At 39.4% G+C, this 17574-nt stretch overlaps 1 protein-coding gene across 1 annotated transcript in view; it reads right to left on the bottom strand.

Moving 5' to 3' along the window:
* Positions 1–14978, bottom strand: part of LOC120025737 (lysosome membrane protein 2-like) — a 67700-nt gene extending 52722 nt beyond the window's left edge. Inside the window, exons 1-2 of the mRNA XM_038970335.1 lie at positions 14439–14978; positions 3534–3691 (exon numbers count right to left, since the gene is read on the bottom strand). Coding sequence (XP_038826263.1) covers positions 3534–3691; positions 14439–14561 — 281 coding nt within the window. The 5' untranslated portion in view covers positions 14562–14978. The remainder of the gene's footprint in view (positions 1–3533; positions 3692–14438) is intronic.
* Between the last annotated feature and the right edge of the window lie 2596 nt (positions 14979–17574).

Raw genomic sequence — 17574 nt, 5'->3', positions numbered from 1 at the left:
CATGAGAGATGAAAAGCTCCCTATAGCTCAGCCTCGCATTATTACAAAGAGAAATTATAGGAATTTAAATTGTGTTCTGGGATTATGTGAATGGGGAGTTTTGTGTTAGATATCTCTGACTTGGATCAGGCCCTAAATTGGTTTACTTATTTGCTCAACTCAATTTCAGATAAGCATAGACTGGTTAATAAACTAAGGGTAAAGGATAAAGCTAATCCTTGGTTTACATATGAACTATCAGAGAAATTACAGGAGCTTGGACTAAGGCTGACTGATTATATGTCTGACGGGCAGTCCTTCAGACACTTGAGAAATAGATGTCTATCCCTGGTTAGAAAAGCAAAATCAACATACTTCTTGAACTTTGGATCTGAGAATAGTGGGAATCCAGCTGCCTTCTGGAAGGTAGTCAAATATCTGAAACAAAACTCCACCCCCTTATTACCGCAGCAGGTTATGACAGCCTCTGGTTCCATAACAGATAAGATGGGCATTTGTGGTGCTTTTAATAACCACTTTTCCTCAGCGGGCCACCTATTTTGTGAAATAGCTTCTGAAAACTCTGATTCGAGTAGAGGGAGTCCTTTGCTCACATCGAGCCAGTTTGCAAAGAACGATACATTCCCAGATCCACATTCCTCATTTTCTTTTCAACCATTTGATGTCTATGATGTACTAAGTGCCTTATTGAAGATCAATGTAATAAAAATTCACTGGGGCTGACTCACTTGATCCCTTTTTGCTGCTGCGGTTTGACCCACTTATTGCAGACTCATTAACCTATATTTTTACTTGACTATTTTTTTCTAGGGCTATCCTTAAGATCTGGACAATTGCACAAGTCCTCCCCCTACATAAAGGCAAGAGCCTTCTGACTTGGACAACTAACGTGCAATTTTCAAGCTATCTTGCCTTGCCAAACTTTTAGAGACCCTGGCCAACTCTCTGCTAAGAACATTTTTTACTTCTCGTTCTGGTTTGAGACACGAACATAACACTGTTTCAGTGGCTATACTTGTCTTAGATGATGTGCTACAGTTGAAGTCAGAAGTTTACATACACTTAGGTCTGAGTCATTAAAACTCATTTTTCAACCACTCCACACATTTCTTGTTAATAAACTATAGTTTTGGCAAGTTGGTTAGGGCATCTATATTGCAGCAACATCTCAAGACATCAGTCAGGAAGTTAAAGCTTGGTTGCAAATGGGTCTTCCAAATGGACAATGATCCCAAGCATACTTCCAAAGTTGTGGCAAAATGGCTTAAGGACAACAAAGTCAAGGTATTGGAGTCGTAACGCTCGTCTGATGAAGAAGGAGTGGACCAAAGCGCAGCGTGGTACGTGTTCATAATATTTTAATAAATCAGAACACATGAACAAATATAACAAAGAGACAAACAAACAGTTCTGTAATGTAACTAAACTAAACAGAAAACAACTACCCACAAACCCAGGTTGGAAAAAGGCTACCTAAGTATGATTCTCAATCAGAGACAATGACAGACAGCTGCCTCTGATTGAGAACCACACCCGGCCAAACACAAAGAAATAGGAAACATAGAAATAAAGAAACTAGAATGCCCACCCTAGTCACACCCTGGCCTAACCAAAATAGAGAATAAAAGCCTCTCTATGGCCAGGGCGTGACAGGAGTGGCCATCACAAAGCCCTGACCTCAATCCTATAGAAAATGTGGGCAGAACTTAAAAAGCGTGTGCAAGCAAGGAGGCCTACAAACCTGACTCAGTTACACCAGCTCTGTCAGGAGGAATGGGCCACAATTTGCCCAACTTATTGTGGGAAGCTTGTGGAAGGCTACCCAAAACGTTTGGCCCAAGTTAAACAATTTAAAGGCAATGCTACCAAATACTAATTGAGTATATGTAAACTTCTGACCCACTGGGAATGTGATGAAAGAAATGCAAGCTGAAATAAATCATTCTCTCTACTATTATTCTGACATTTCACATTCCTAAAATATAGTGGTTAAAATATAATATAACATAAGAATGTGAAATGTCAGAATAATAGTAGAGAGAATGATTTATTTCAGCTTTTATTTCTTTCATCACATTTCCTGTTCAAAGGTTGTCTGAAATAGGCCTATATTGGTTCAAAAACTACAGTATCTAGCTTACTGACGGTATCAAATCTAGTTCCTCAATATTACGAAAGGTGTGCTGCATGGGTCGATTTTGGGCCCTGTTCTCTTCAGTATGTATATAAATAATATTGGTCTATCTGTTAAAACCTCTAACATTCATCTCCACACGGATGATTCAGTTACAGTATTTACTCCTGTGCCCCCTCAGTACAGCAGGCCATTTATGACCTTCAGCATGGTTTTAACTCAATTCAAAAATTGCTTACTGATCTTATTAAACTAGTGCTAAATGCTTATTAAAGCATGTTTATGTTGTTCTCTCGGTCTTGTAATATTGACCCTGTGAACCTACATATTTGCACACAAATTAAGCAAGTTCCCCAATATAAGTACTTGGCGATAAGCTCTCTTTTAAAACACACATTGAAAAACAAAAAGGCTAAGAATTAAGATTGCTTAGATAGAGTCAAGGATATGTTTTGTATAATTCTACAAAGTCCTAGTAAAAACGTAGGCCTATAGCCTATTTTCGTTTCCCTTACAATAAAAACATGACTGTAATTAATTTTATCAACTTTATTTGTAGATTCGATTAGTTTTAGACTTATAGTAATTATTAATAAAGTCCAGTTACAGCTTCTTTTGAAAAGTAGAAACGAAAAGATGATAATAATAATATAATCAGCCAGGTGCAGGTGAAATGATTTGCTGTTTTCCTAAACAAATGCACCAGTGTATGAACAAGTTGCCAATGGTCACATTTCTGCTTCCACGAGTCTCAAAACCACAGTCTCAGACTCAGACTCAGACTCACCGCTGGCCTGGTTGATTTTTCCCCCAGAAATGCAAAGCAACTGAGCAAGTACTTGGTTTCAACATCGGCGGACCAAAACTTAACTGAAGTCACGTGCACCATTATCAGTTTCTATCTGGTTTCTGGCGCCCTATCATCCATTGACTACAGAAGAGCATATTTCAGTTTTTTGTTTATTATGTTACTAGTTTTTGCTTATAGCAGCCAAATAAATGTTGCCGTGCGAATGGTCATGTGCTGAATGCATGGACAGCACGGATATGAGCAGTGTAAAATACAAACATTTAGGAAAAGTTAGGGAAGGAGCAGGACATAGCTTTTTTGGTGGGCAGATACGTTCCCCTTAAAAAAACGTCTCTAGTTTGGGCAAACTTTAAACTTAAAGGCTTCATAATGGCTTCATAAAGGCTTTATAAGCACCACATAAATGCTTCACATATCATTTATAAGCAATGTCATACTACATAAAGGGTGATTTAAAATATCAGTATAGCTGGTGCTTTGCCTACATATAGCTGTAGGTGTATGAGCCAACCTGAGCGATAAACTAGAACTTCATACATCATTCAAAAAGTCTTTATGAACACCACATCAATTCATCACAAATCCTACCTGTATGTGTAAGGGCCAACCTGAGAGACGAAAGGCTTGGCTCCAGCCAGGAACTCGTCTGGGTTGGTGACGTTAAAAAAGAAGTACTGCATGAAGATGGGAGGAGGAGGGTTCTTCCATGTCTCAAACACACGGCTGCCCTCTGTCAGAGTTATCTCCTGAAAGATACAAACATAGAACCAATCAATCAAATGTATTTTATAAAGCCCATTTTACATCAGTTGTCAATTTGAATATGAAGAATTCTGAATTATGTGGTCTGTTTTGTGCACATCAACTTCTGTGTTGCCTGCTCTTTGGTGTTTAGGCCGGTGAGAACATGGTGCAGTTGAAGTCGGAAGTTTACATACACTTAGGTTGGAGTCATTAAAACTCGTTTTTCAACCGCTCCACAAATTTCTTATTAACTTCTTCTTAATAGGGGGCGCTGTTTTCACTTTGGGAAAAAATCGTGCCCAAATTAAACGGCCTTGTACTCTGTTCTTGATCATACAATATGCATATTATTATTAGTATTGGATAGAAAACACTCTGAAGTTTCTAAAACTGTTTGAATTATATCTGTGAGTAAAACAGAACTCATTTGGCAGCAAACTTCCAAACAGGAAGTGAAAATTCTGAAAATGGAGCTCTGTGTCAGGATCCCGGATCCGGGAGGGTGACTCGTTAGAGGTTTCTTATTAACAAACTATAGTTTTGGCAAGTCGGTTAGGACATTGTCGTGTCTTTACTATCATTAACTGAAGACTGATAGTTTTTATCAAAGATTCTCTGTAATTAGTTATTACGCAATCAACTGATTAATAACGTAACTAATTAACTAGGACGTTGGGGCACCAAGGAAAAATATTCAGATTACAAAGTTATCATTTCCTAAAATAACTTTTCAGATATTTTATCTGATCAATTATTCTACGAATTAATGAATTATTTACTTTACCTCACGTTAGTCTCATTCCAAACGTCGTAAATTGTTGGTTATCTGCACGAACCCATTCTTCACTATGAGTCATCCATACATCAATTGTCTTAAATCATTTATTTATTACTAACTAAGTAAGTCACAGAACTGCACAAACAAACAAACAAACAAATTAAATGTGGTTACAAGAAATGATAGGAGAATCGGCCCTAGTGGGCATGGCGGCTTGTTAGACCAAAGGGAAGTGGGGGTCGACTGAGATGAGACACTACAAAATTCATAATTATAACAATTGAAATGCTAATCCTTTGCACATGAACGCTCACTCATTCGGGAACAATTGCAATCAATATATATATTTACGCTCAGTGTGTCGTCTTGATCGCTGGTGAAAAGTTTGTTTCTGTTGGAGAGTTTCGTCCTGTCTCTCTCGCTCTCTGTCGTGGTTATAGTGGATAGTTCAGAGTGACATTCAATCGTGTTGTAGAATGGATGTTTCGGTGGTTGTCGTTCTTCGCGTTCAATGATACCGAATTCCTAGCTGCAGACTAGTAATTAATATCAAAGACTTGTTGTTATTCTGTCGGTATCGATAGTCTAAGAGTTTAACCTCTTTGGGCTGCAGGGGCAGTATTGAGTAGCCTGGATAAAAGGTGCCCATTTCAAACGGCCTCGTACTCAATTCTTGCTCGTACAATATGCATATTATTATTACTATTGGATAGAAAACACTCTCTAGTTTCTAAAACCGTTTGAATTATATCTGTGAGTAAAACAGAACTCATTTTGCAGCAAACTTCCTGACAGGAAGTGGAAAATCTGAAATCGATGCTCTGTTCTAGGGCCTGCCTATAAATGTCCTTGATATTTATTAGTATACATGCACTTCATACGTCTTCCACTAGATGTCGACAGGCAGTGAGAGAAGAAATGGAGTGTATAACATGATCTGAGGTTGAATAAAAGCTCTTGGCATGACGTGACCCCAATTTCCTGTTTTCTGGAACGCGCGAGAAGTGACCTGGTATTGCCTTCTGTACAGCTGTCGTTATAGACGACTAATATCTCCGGCTTTGATTCTATTTGATACATGTGACAATATCATCGTAAAGTATGTTTTTTCAATATAGTTTTATTAGATTATTGACATTTTTTCGGGACGTTAGGCGTGTTGCTTTGTCTGCGTATGTTCAGGAAGGAGAGCTTCGCACCACTTTGCTAGCTTTCCGTGCTAATTGACTGGAGAAGAGGACATTCTAAATCCAAACAACGAAACAACGATTGTTCTGGACAAAGGACCCCTTGTACAACATTCTGATGGAAGATCATCAAAAGTAGGACCCATTTTATGATGTTATTTCATATATCTATCGTACATGTGTACTAGTAGTTTGCGGCCAGGTTTTGGGCACGCTCTCGCCATAACGTAAACTGCATATCGTAATGAAGTTATTTTTAGAATTCTAACACGGCGATTGCATTAAGAACTAGTGTATCTATCATTTCCTATACAACATGTATTTTTTAGTAATGTTTATGAATAGTTATTTGGTCAGAATATGTGAGTGTCAGAAAAATATCCGGACGTTGTGGGAAAAAGATGCTACGTTAGCACAATGTATAACCACTGATTTCAGCTCTAAATATGCACATTTTCGAACAAAACATAAGTGTATGTATAACCTGATGTTATAGGACTGTCATCTGATAAAGCTTATCAAGGTTAGTCAAAAATTATATATCTTTTGCTGGTTTGTTACGATCGCTAACTTTTGCTGCTGGTAAATGGCTTGTGTTTCTGGCTATTGTGGTAAGCTAATATAATGCTATATTGTGTTTTCGCTGTAAAACACTTAAGAAATCGGAAATATTGGCTGGAATCACAAGATGCCTGTCTTTCATTTGCTGTAGTATGCAAGTATAAACACCATGGGACCACGCAGCCGTCATACAGCTCAGGAAGGAGACACGTTCTGTCTCCTAGAGATGAACGTACTTTGGTGCGAAAAGTGCAAATCAATCCCAGAACAATAGCAAAGGACCTTGTGAAGATGCTGGAAGAAACAGGTACAAAAGTATCTAAATCCACAGTAAAACGAGTCCTATATCGACATAACCTGAAAGGCCGCTCAGCAAAGAAGAAGCGTCTGCTCCAAAACCGCCACAAAAAAGCCAGATTACGGTTTGCAACTGCACATGGGGACAAAGATCGCACGTTTGGAGAAATGTCTTCTGGTCTGATGAAATAAAAATATAACTGTTTGGCCATAATGACCATCGTTATGTTTGGAGGAAAAAGGGAGAGGCTTGCAAGCCGAAGAACGCCATCCCAACCGTGAAGCACGGGGGTGGCAGCATCATGTTGTGAGGGTGCTTTGCTGCAGGAGGGTCTGGTGCATTTCTCAAAATAGACGGCATCATGAGGATGGAAAATTATGTGGATATATTGAAGCAACATCTCAGGACATCAGTACGGAAGTTAAAGCTTGGTCGCAAATGGGTCTTTCAAATGGACAATGACCCCAAGCATACTTCCAAAGTTGTGGCAAAATGGTTAAGGACAACAAAGTCAAGGTATTGGAGTGGCCATCACAAAGCTCTGACCTCAATCCTACAGAAAATTTGTGGGCAGAACTGAAAAGGGTGCGTGAGCAAGGAGTTCTACAAACCTGACTCCGTTACACCAGCCCTGTCAGGAGGAATGTGCCAAAATTCACCCAACTAATTGTGGGAATCTTGTGGAAGGCTAACCAAAACATTTGACGCAAGTTAAATAATTTAAAGGCAATGCTACCAAATACTAATTGAGTGTATGTAAACTTTTGACCCACTGGGAATGTGATGAAAGAAATGCAAGCTGAAATAAATAATTCTCTCTACTATTATTCTGACATTTCACATTCTTAAAATAAAGTCATGATCCTAACTGACCTAAGACAGGGACTTTTTACTCGGATTAAATGTCAGGAATTGTGAAAAACTGAGTTTAAATGTATTTGGCTAAGGTGTATGTAAACGTCCGACTTCAACTGTACATTTTACAAATCCCGTATATTTTACATCGGTTATCTTGTTTTTATTAGTCCCACCCTTCAGCTCCATTCAACCCCTCCCATCTATCTCTTAACACCATCAATTTTGGATTTGTATTTGCCATATATTTTTCAACTGTGCCGTGATGCTTCACAAAAGTACTGAACCTTTCTATTCTCATAGCTTCTACAGATTGTAAATTAAAGATAAAAAAATAAATAAAAAATAATTATAATAATATTGCTCGATTGACTATGACTTTTCAAATCAACCAGTATTGCTATCTGCAGCGTTACAGTGCCTTGCAAAAGTATTCATCCCCCTTGGCGTTTTTCCTATTTTGTTGCATTACAACCTGTAATTTATATTGATTTTTATTTGGATTTCCTGTAATGGCCATACACAAATATTACTGTTACTGTTTGATCAGGTTGCAGTTCCAATAGCTCACTGTTCTCATTTCACTATACAGTGAAACAGTGAAATGTAATGTGATTCAGTTCCGATTTCAAAACTACTTTTGCAGTCAACAAGTATAAACTTTGATACAAAGTATGAGGATTCAGGACTGAATCCTAAAGTAACTTCTTAACATCAGCTCCACTGATGTGAACATCTATGATGCTCAACCATGTCAATATTTGATTTACGCTGGTATACAGTGCATTCGGGAAGTATTCAGACCCCTTCCCTTTTTACACCTTGTGTTATGTTACAGCCTTATTCTAAAATAGATTACATTTTTTTTAAATCTCATCAATCTACACACAATACCCCATAATGACAAAGCGAAAACAGGTTTTAGATTTTTTTTGCACATTTATTCAAGATAAAAAAACAGAAATACCTTACATTAGTATTCAGACTCTTTGCTAGGAGACTCAAATTTGAGCTCAGGTGCATCCTGTTTCCATTGATTATCCTTGAGATGTTTCTACAACTTGATTGGAGTCCACCAATGTGGTAAATTCAATTGATTGGACATACATTTATTTATACTATTTGGAAAGGCACACACCTGTCTATATAAGGTTCCACAGTTGACAGTGCATTTCAGATCAAAAACCAAGCCATGAGGTCGAAGGAATTGTCCATAGAGCTCAGAGACAGGATTGTGTCGAGGCACAGATCTGGGGAAGGGCACCAAAAAATGTCTGCAGCATTGAAGGTCCTGAAGAACACAGTGGCCTCCATCCAGAAGGATACCCATCTCTGCAGTACTCCACCAATCACACCTTTATGGTAGAGTGGCCAGACGAAAGCCACTCCTCGGGTAAAAGGCACATGACAGCCCACTTGGAGTTTGCCAAAAGGCACCTAAAGGACTCTCAGACCATGAGAAATAAGATTCTCTGGTCTGATGAAACCAAGATTGAACTCTTTGGCCTGGATGCCAAGCGTCATGTCTCGAGGAAACCTGGCACCATCCCTGTGGCCCAGCCAGAGCCCAAACTTGAACCCGATCGAACATTTCTGGAGAGACCTGAAAATAGCTGTGCAGTGACGCTCCGCATCCAACCTGCAGAGAAGAATGGGATAATCTCCCCAAATACAGGTGTGACAAGCTTGTAGCGTCATACCCAATAAGACTCGAGGCAGTAATCGTTGCCAAAGGTGCTTCAACAAAGTACTGAGTAAAACTTATGTAAATGTGATATTTAAGGTTGTTTTTGCTTTGTCATTATGGGGTATTGTGTGTAGATTGATGATGGGGGAAAAAACGATTTAATCTATTTTAGAGGAAGGCATTAATGTAACAAAATATGGAAAAAGTCAAGGTGGCTATTAGGTGGCTTCCCATGGAAGGATACTTATTTACCTCAATCATAACTCTTTAACTGCTAGAGCAGCACATCCAAAGTTTTGAAATTGAAAGTTCCTTCCTAACTTTGAACTTCATGGCTGCAAGAAAACAAAAACATGCCTCCCTGGGGTGTGGCGATGGAGGGGAGGAGTGGTAGAGGGATGGAGGGGAAAGGCCCTCTCTTTGTCTACGGTAACCAATGGAAATCCTTTCACCAGCCAAGCTGACTGAGAGAGACACTATAATTTGTGTGTGTTGATCATGTGATTGGTGAGCTCCATGGCACTGACCTCTGGTCTGAACACACAAACAGAGAGAGAGAGAGAGACCCAGTGGATGTCACAATTACCCCAGCACAATTATGGATGGCACAATTACCCCAGCACAGGGACAAAGACCCAAGCCACCAGTGGGTGAGGGGTGAAGATATGCCCTCTCAACCTCTCCAACGACAAAACGACCAGCTGAGTTGCTCAGGATAATGTGCCTGTCATCTTAGATAGGAGTGACTTGCCTAGTTAAATAAAGGTCAAATAAAAGTAAATAAACACAGCATAGAAGATGATCAACCTCAGTCAGGGTTGTTCTTTTCACGCAACATTCTATGAAAAATATATAATATTTTTTTTGGTGCAGATGTAACATGTAGGCTTTGATGTTGAGGTCTTTCTTCATGTTGACAAGCTGTGGGGGTTAAAACCAAATGCATTCATACATTTCCTTCTCTACACAGCCATCTCAAACATGTTGGTGGGCATTGTTCTGGTCTAGGCTAAGGTCACCTCTCTAGTTGGCCGATCGTGATCCTTTACTACAGTGACCCAAATAGGGACTGTGGAGCTGCCAAACACTTCAGGGTGCGTCCCATTCCCTATACAGTGCACTACTTTTGACCAGATCTGGTCAAAAGCAGATCACTATATAGGGAATTGGGTGCCACAGCTCTCGCTGTTACCCAATAAGCCAGCCTACCATACTGTGTGAAAGAGGCTTACCACACAAAGAGGGCCTACTACTGAGTTCAGAAGGGTTTCTGTGGTTTGAGTTATGAGCTCGGTTCTGTCCCAAATGGCACCTTATTCCATATTCCCATTACCCTCTTTCAAGCCATGAGTTGATATGAGGAGTGGTCTCTCCACTATGCCGAGAGGTCCAAGACAATAACAAGTTTGTGTGCGCGTGCGTGCGTATGTGCGTTTGTGTCTGTGCACCTGTTGCATTTCCAGTATGTTTTTCCTGGCCATCCCTCAGCATCACACAGTCACTCAGTGCACAATGTCTGCATCCCAAATGACACACTTTATATTGTACTACTTTTGACCAGGGCCCATAGGGTAGTAGTGCACTTTATAGGGAATAGGGTGCCATTTGGGACACACCCCTTTAATGAGTAACCTAATTAAACAAACACTAGAGGCTAAACAAACATTTGTTGTTTCAACATCCACATTTTGTAACATTCTCTCATGAGATAAAGTCCAGATTTGTGTGGTCTATTCTTGGTCAGGTCCGTCACATCAGGACAGTGTGTGTGTTGTGTGTGTGTTGTGTGTATCTCACATCAGGATAGTGAGTAAAGGACCATTGCTTGCCTGGCTGGCATAACCTCTGCATACCTCACGGTAAACAGGGGTAATACTGTAGATTTAGGTCAGGGGGAGAAGACTAGCCTAATTATCTGACAACATTTCTTATGTATTATTTGTTTATGGAAAGACAGATGCACCTGGGATGGTATGTCAGGGTGGCACAACTGTTACTACTAGTTCACATCGGGCTTATTTTACGCTTGTCTCTCACCCAATTGGCTAACTCCTAAGATCTATAACCCTGGTCTGTCACCCAATTGAATCTCAAAGCGCTTCAAGAGCAAAAATTAACAAGCAATATATCATGACAAGTCAACCAATAGAAGCCAAGTCTTTGAAAGTTGCATCCTCCGAAGATGGAGAGGGTCAGTTCATGGCTTGAGCGAAGAGAGCTGGTCAGAGGAGGGTAGATGATGGTGATGGAGTCTGCTGATGCCCTTGCCCTCTGCAAGATTGCAGAGGGCAAGTCTGGGAACCAGCCTGTGTCTTATAGCCACTGTACTTCTCCTCTTCCACTCTGTGTAGCACCCACTTGGGTGATGCCTCAGCAGCTCTGGGTGCAAGAAAGCTCACCACACAAAGTTCAGAATAGTAGCCAGTCGTCCTCACTACGAGCCCTCTGAATCAGCACTGCTGTATTCCTGTATCTCCCATTCCTCTCACGCTTCAGGCGACTCCTCAAATAATGTTCTCAGAAGATCAGGAAATGGCAGCAAGGTGAAACAAAAAAGCTGCTACTGTGTCCAGATGCAAAAACATTAGCCAGCTAGCAAAATCCTAGAGGAAAACCTGGTTCAGCCTGCTTTCCACCAGACACTAGGATATTAAATCACCTTTCAGGACAATTCGGCCACTCAGAAAACACAGGGCGAAATCTACACTGGAGTTGCTTACCAAGAAGACAGTGAACGTTCCCAAGTGGCCGAATTACAGTTTTGACAAATCTACTTGAAAATCTATGGCAAGACCTGAAAAATGTTTATCTAGTATTGATCAAAAACCATTTTGACAGAGCATGAAGAATTTTTTCATGAATAATCGGCAAATGTTGCACAATCCAAGTGTGGAAAGCTCAAATTTTAAATAAATGTTGCAACACATTTTTAAATGTTTTCACTTTGCCATTATGGGGTATTGTGTGTAGATGGTTGAGAAAAAAAAACTATTTCATCCATTTTGAATTCAGGCTGTAACACAACAAAATATGTAATATGTCAAGTGGTATGAATACTTTCTGAAGGCACTGTATCTCCTTCTTAATTTATCCAGCTCAGGAAAATGCTTCTGACTGAGCTGCTTAAACGAGAACATGGAAAAGATTAAGAGGAACACATGCAAGCACCCATGACCATAACACAGCCCCGTTAAAGCCACACATAGAAGACACTCAGTGATTTTGAACAGTACTTATCACAACAACAATAACAACAATGACATGTCATGTCACAACAAAGGTTTATCATATCGAGGACTGAATGCTATTGTCAACAAAGGACTCAAAGCTGTATTTTTAAATTAGACGACCCACTATTTTGCTTGTTAGGCTTCCTAGATAGTTTAGTGTGTCAACGTGGACCCTTTAGACAAGAAGATTGACTGGAAACACAAACTAAGATTGTGTAATGATGATGAAGGGGTTCTCTAATACATATTCACATGCTACCTTCCCTCATTGTCAACGTCAATGTGCCCCTGCCACACCCAGGATATCCAAAATCTAAGTATTTGGCAAAATACAATTGCAGTAGCCTATTTGTTTAAACATAAAAGTAGTACAAAATATGTACACATATTATGCTCATTCCCTAGAGATAAATGTTGACACAGCCTACTTTCCCTCTTCCCTGCTAGGCTGAAATACCATATTTTAGTGTAGCAGCTGTGTGAACAACATACAATTCCATCATTGTAGTGACATATCTACCAACGTTCTTATTATGGGTTTGATTTTCAAACAGAGCTGCATTGAAAGGATAATACACTCATTGGAATGAATAGGCTAGGCACTAAATGGCAGAATGGACTGGTTGATGATCAATGAGCACTGATCATTTCAGTGAACAATTTAAATTTCAGTAAGGAAAGGCTGGTCTCAGATCTGTTATCTTAGAGAGCAATTATTCTGAATAGGTAGGTATGCTTAATAAAATAATTTCCCAATTCTCATACTTTGGTATGGACAACCTGGACTCAGAGGTAGATGTAACATAGTGAACGAAAATCAGGGACACTCAAATTAGTATGATATGTTACATATGGATGTATTAATTTGTGGATATTCACCAACCATTTCGTATGTTATGTTACAAATTCCAATTTGTATGATATGTTACGAATTGCAATTCATACAATATGTTACGAATTTGAAATACGTATATGTTGCAAATTCCAATTTGTTGTGGCTAACATTAGCTAGGGTGGCTAATGTTTGCTAGGCTATGGGTTAGGGGTTAAGTGTTAGGGTTAAGGTTAGGAGTTAGGTTAAAGGGTTAAAGGGTTAAGGTTCAGGTCACGGGAAGCTAACCTGCTAAGAAGTTGCAAAGTTGCTAAAAGCTAAAGTTGTCCGTGATGATATTTGAACACACAACCTTTGGGTTGCTACACGTTCGTGTTATATGCCTACCCTTCCACCATCCTTTCATTTGTGCTGTATCGCTTTACACTCCAACATGATATAATAGGAAAACGTCATCCTGACATGGTTTTGCAAAAAGGTAATGTCACGGTAGCTGATATTTTTCTCAGTACGTTGCAGTCAATGCAAAAAGATGACTGTCGCAGGGTTAACATTTTTCTTGTCTGTCTTACTCTCTAGCTCCTCTTTATCCCTCCCTCCCTCATTATCTTCTCTCTTCCTCCCCCTTCTTTCACACCTGCCACCTCTCACCCTCTCTCGCTCTCTCCACCTCCCTCACTCTCCCTTCTTTCCCTCCCCCTCCTTTCATCTGTCTCCCTTCTCTGCCTGTCTCTTGAGTCTCTCTCCCCTCCCTCCTTCTCCCTCTCTCCCTGCCTTTTCTCTCTCTCCTCCCCCATCCATTATCTCCCCCTCCTTCTTTCCTCTCTCCCCCTCCTCTAATCACTGTTTCTCTCTCTCCCTCCTCTCTCTCCCTCTTCTGTCTGTCTGACATGTAGACACAGACAGACAAACAGACACAGACAGACAAACAGACAGAGACAGACAGATAGACTGTCTTATGTAACCATACCAAGTGTAACATATCATACTAAATTGACAGAACCGGATTTTCATTAATTATGTGACATCTAGTCTATGAGACCAGCCTGGTTTGGATAGATCCCCTAAAACTCAGTGATCTATGCATTGATTCTGAGAAAACGTCAGCTGCAGTTTGTTGGAGAACTTCACACAGGGGTGTACTAAGCTACTTTGTTCTCGGTACCCCAAGCAAAATTATTCGGACAGATTGGTGCACGATGATTTGCAGTTGCTAACCTGTATTTATGATTGTCTCATTAGGCGGTGGCACCTGTGGAATATTTGACGTGCAAATATAACATGAAAAGTTATAAAAACTTTTGCATTCTGGTTGACTTACCTTTTTTAACCGGTTATGTATTACAGTTTGAAATACTTGAGCCACAAACAAGCCAATCCCGATGAACAGCAGATGAGCGCTGACAATCCCAACTCCATATACAGCACAAGATCTTTGAGTCATGATGCAGGACAACAGCGCGTAAAAGTTGTAACACAGCAAGAAGAGGACAATACCGTTGAAATGTGGCAACTGAGCCGGGTGCGCTTTTATCTTCAAGTTCCTTCAGTTCACGTGCATACATTAAGAACAAAACATCGTCAAAGTTGACTTTGTTGTCCTCCTTTGTGGTTTGTGGTCAGTTTTTCCGTTTTTCTGTAACTTGTAAAGTGGTAGAACTTGGATTCTGTATTAGTTACCGATTGTATCTGTTTATTCTAGTCGACTATAATGGTAATCACTTCTTTACTCTTCTTAGTTTTAAGTCATTGCAAGAAAAGGGATGTATGCTAAGTACTGAGATCTTTCACAATAAAAGGATGTCGTCTGCAATCCGGGGTGGTGAAGGTGTAATAAACGGCTAGAATAATGCCAGTGGATATTTGTAGGGTGGTGAGAAGGTCGCGCTTCTGCGCTAAGCGAATGTTGATTGGTCACAACGCAATGTCTGCTGTTCTCCCTTCAACACGTGTGACAATAGGGTTATTGTTTCTGCCTGATTGAGAGGAAAAGTAACCGTGTTGTATTCATTAGTGCACACTGTAGAAAACGCTTTGCAATTAAAACGAGCGTTTGTTATTGGACAAGTTCAGGTTAGCCGGTCCCCGCTTCGGGCTGTTTGCTTCCCACGTGACCCCAGGGTTGGCTGTCTTGCTACTCACACAGGTTATGGGCAGACAGCCTAAAATTCACCCAGATCCTTGCTTCATAATGGTGCATAAAAGAGCTTGATAAAATAATTTGAAGTCATAAACAATTATCCATGTGGAGATAATTTAATATAATTTTCTATTTTTGTAATGTAATTAATTGTTTCACACTATTTGCATGGATTGAAATGATTTGACATCAAACTAAAAGGGCAAATTCAGGGATGGAAGTTGTAACTCTAATGTCAAATGTCAAATGATAATTCCAATCCTGTCAACAAGTGTAATAAGTAATATAAGAACGTCTAGACATTTCATATAGTAACCTATTCAAATATAAAGGTTTTCGTTTAGTTATAGGATGTTTAAAAGACAATTTGTCAGTTGCAGACAGAAAACATGTTGACTCTACACGAATAAGACATAGTTTGTAAAACATTGCATGTTAAAGCTTAGAGTGCTATTTCCTTTTCTCTCACAAACAAATTTTCAGGTTAGTTTGCCCCTCATTTTTCGCTGAATGTCTAATATAAAATAAAAATATACAATGTCAAAGCCTTTTTTTTCTCTATCCATACAGTATGACGCACCTCATGATACAGATAGAGTGTATTCTAGAAATGACCCAAATGTTTTTTGAATCAGAACTTTTAGAGAGTGAAGAACTAAATATAAGCATACAGATACTGTTATTATCATGCCTTAGCCACACCCGACCTTCCGAGTCTTCGCTCAAGACCTTTTTCCAACTTTGGGCAAAGAGTGATGGTTAGGGGGCCTTCTCATCAAAATAAAGACTTTTAGAGGAGGGTTGAATAAGTGCAGCACCCATTTATTACACATACTGTAAATAGAGGGCCTCAGGGCCATGAAATAGCCAGTTATTTCCTAAGTATGAGTTATCTGCAGGGATCAAATTACAGTGGGGCTATGAGGGGTAGGGCACCTCCATAACAAATCAGGACCACCCCAAGCTTTGTAAGTGAGACTATCAGCACATTCAGATAACAGTGTAACCCATCCCTTAACCTTTTTCGCCCAGGGGTTCCGCTAGCGGAACACCCACAACATTCCGCTGCAAACATCCCTTCGCAGCGCGCAAAATCCCTTCGCAGCGCGCAAAATTCAAAAATATTTTTTTGAAATATTTACCTTCCATACATTAACAAGTCCAATACAGCAAATGAAAGATAAACATCTTGTGAATCCAGCCAACATGTCCGATTTTTTAAATGTTTTACAGCGAAAACCCAATATATATTTATGTTAGCTCACCACAATAGCCAAACACACAACGGCATGTTTTCTCCGCAAACATAGCTTTCACATAACCCACAAATAGAGATAAAATCAATCACTAACTAAGAAACAACTTCATCAGATGACAGTCTTATAACATCATGTTATACAATACATTTATATTTTGTTCGAAAATGTGCATATTTATAGGTATAAATCGTAGTTTTACATTGCAGCCACCGTCACAAATAGCACCAAAACAGCCAGAATAATTACAGAGAGCAACGTGAAATAGATAAATACTCATCATAAAACATTTTTGAAAAATACATGTTGTACAGCAAATGAAAGATAAACATCTTGTGAATCCAGCCAATATTTCCGATATTTTAAGTGTTTTACAGCGAAAACACAATATATATTTATGTTAGCTCACCACAATAGCCAAACACACAACGCCATTTATTCACCGCTAACATAGCTTTCACAATACCCACAAATAGAGATAAAATTAATCACTAACCTTTGAACAACTTGATCAGATGACAGTCTTATAGCATCATGTTATACAATACATTTATGTTTTGTTCGAAAATGTGCATATTTATAGCTACAAATCCTGGTTTTACATTGTGAATACGGCGCCATAATGCACCAAATTGTCCGGAGATATTTTCGACAGTCACGTAATCTAACCAAAAAACTCATCATAAACTTTGCTAAAAAATACATGTTGTACAGCAAATGAAAGATACACTGGTTTTTAATGCAAAAGCTGTGTTAGATTTTAAAAAATAACTTTAGTACAAAGTACAGCATGCAATATTCTGAGACAGCGCCCAGCCATTCTCCGCCATGTTGGAGCCAACATATTCCACAAAAATATGAAATAACATCATAAATATTCTCTTACATTTGATGATCTTCCATCAGAATGTAGTGCAAGGAGTCCTAGTTCCACAATAAATCGTTGTTTTGTTTTAGAATGTCCATTTCTTCTCTCGAATTAGCAACTTTGGCTAGCATTGTGGAGCGCTCATGTCCATCAACTCTTGGTGCATGGAACGAAAAATTCCAAAAGTCACAAT

The sequence above is a fragment of the Salvelinus namaycush genome, chromosome 31 (genome assembly GCF_016432855.1).
Source record: "Salvelinus namaycush isolate Seneca chromosome 31, SaNama_1.0, whole genome shotgun sequence".
NCBI lineage: Eukaryota > Metazoa > Chordata > Actinopteri > Salmoniformes > Salmonidae > Salvelinus > Salvelinus namaycush.
The sequence above is the reverse complement of the archived record's forward strand: the minus strand, read 5'-3'. Positions and strand labels throughout refer to the sequence as shown.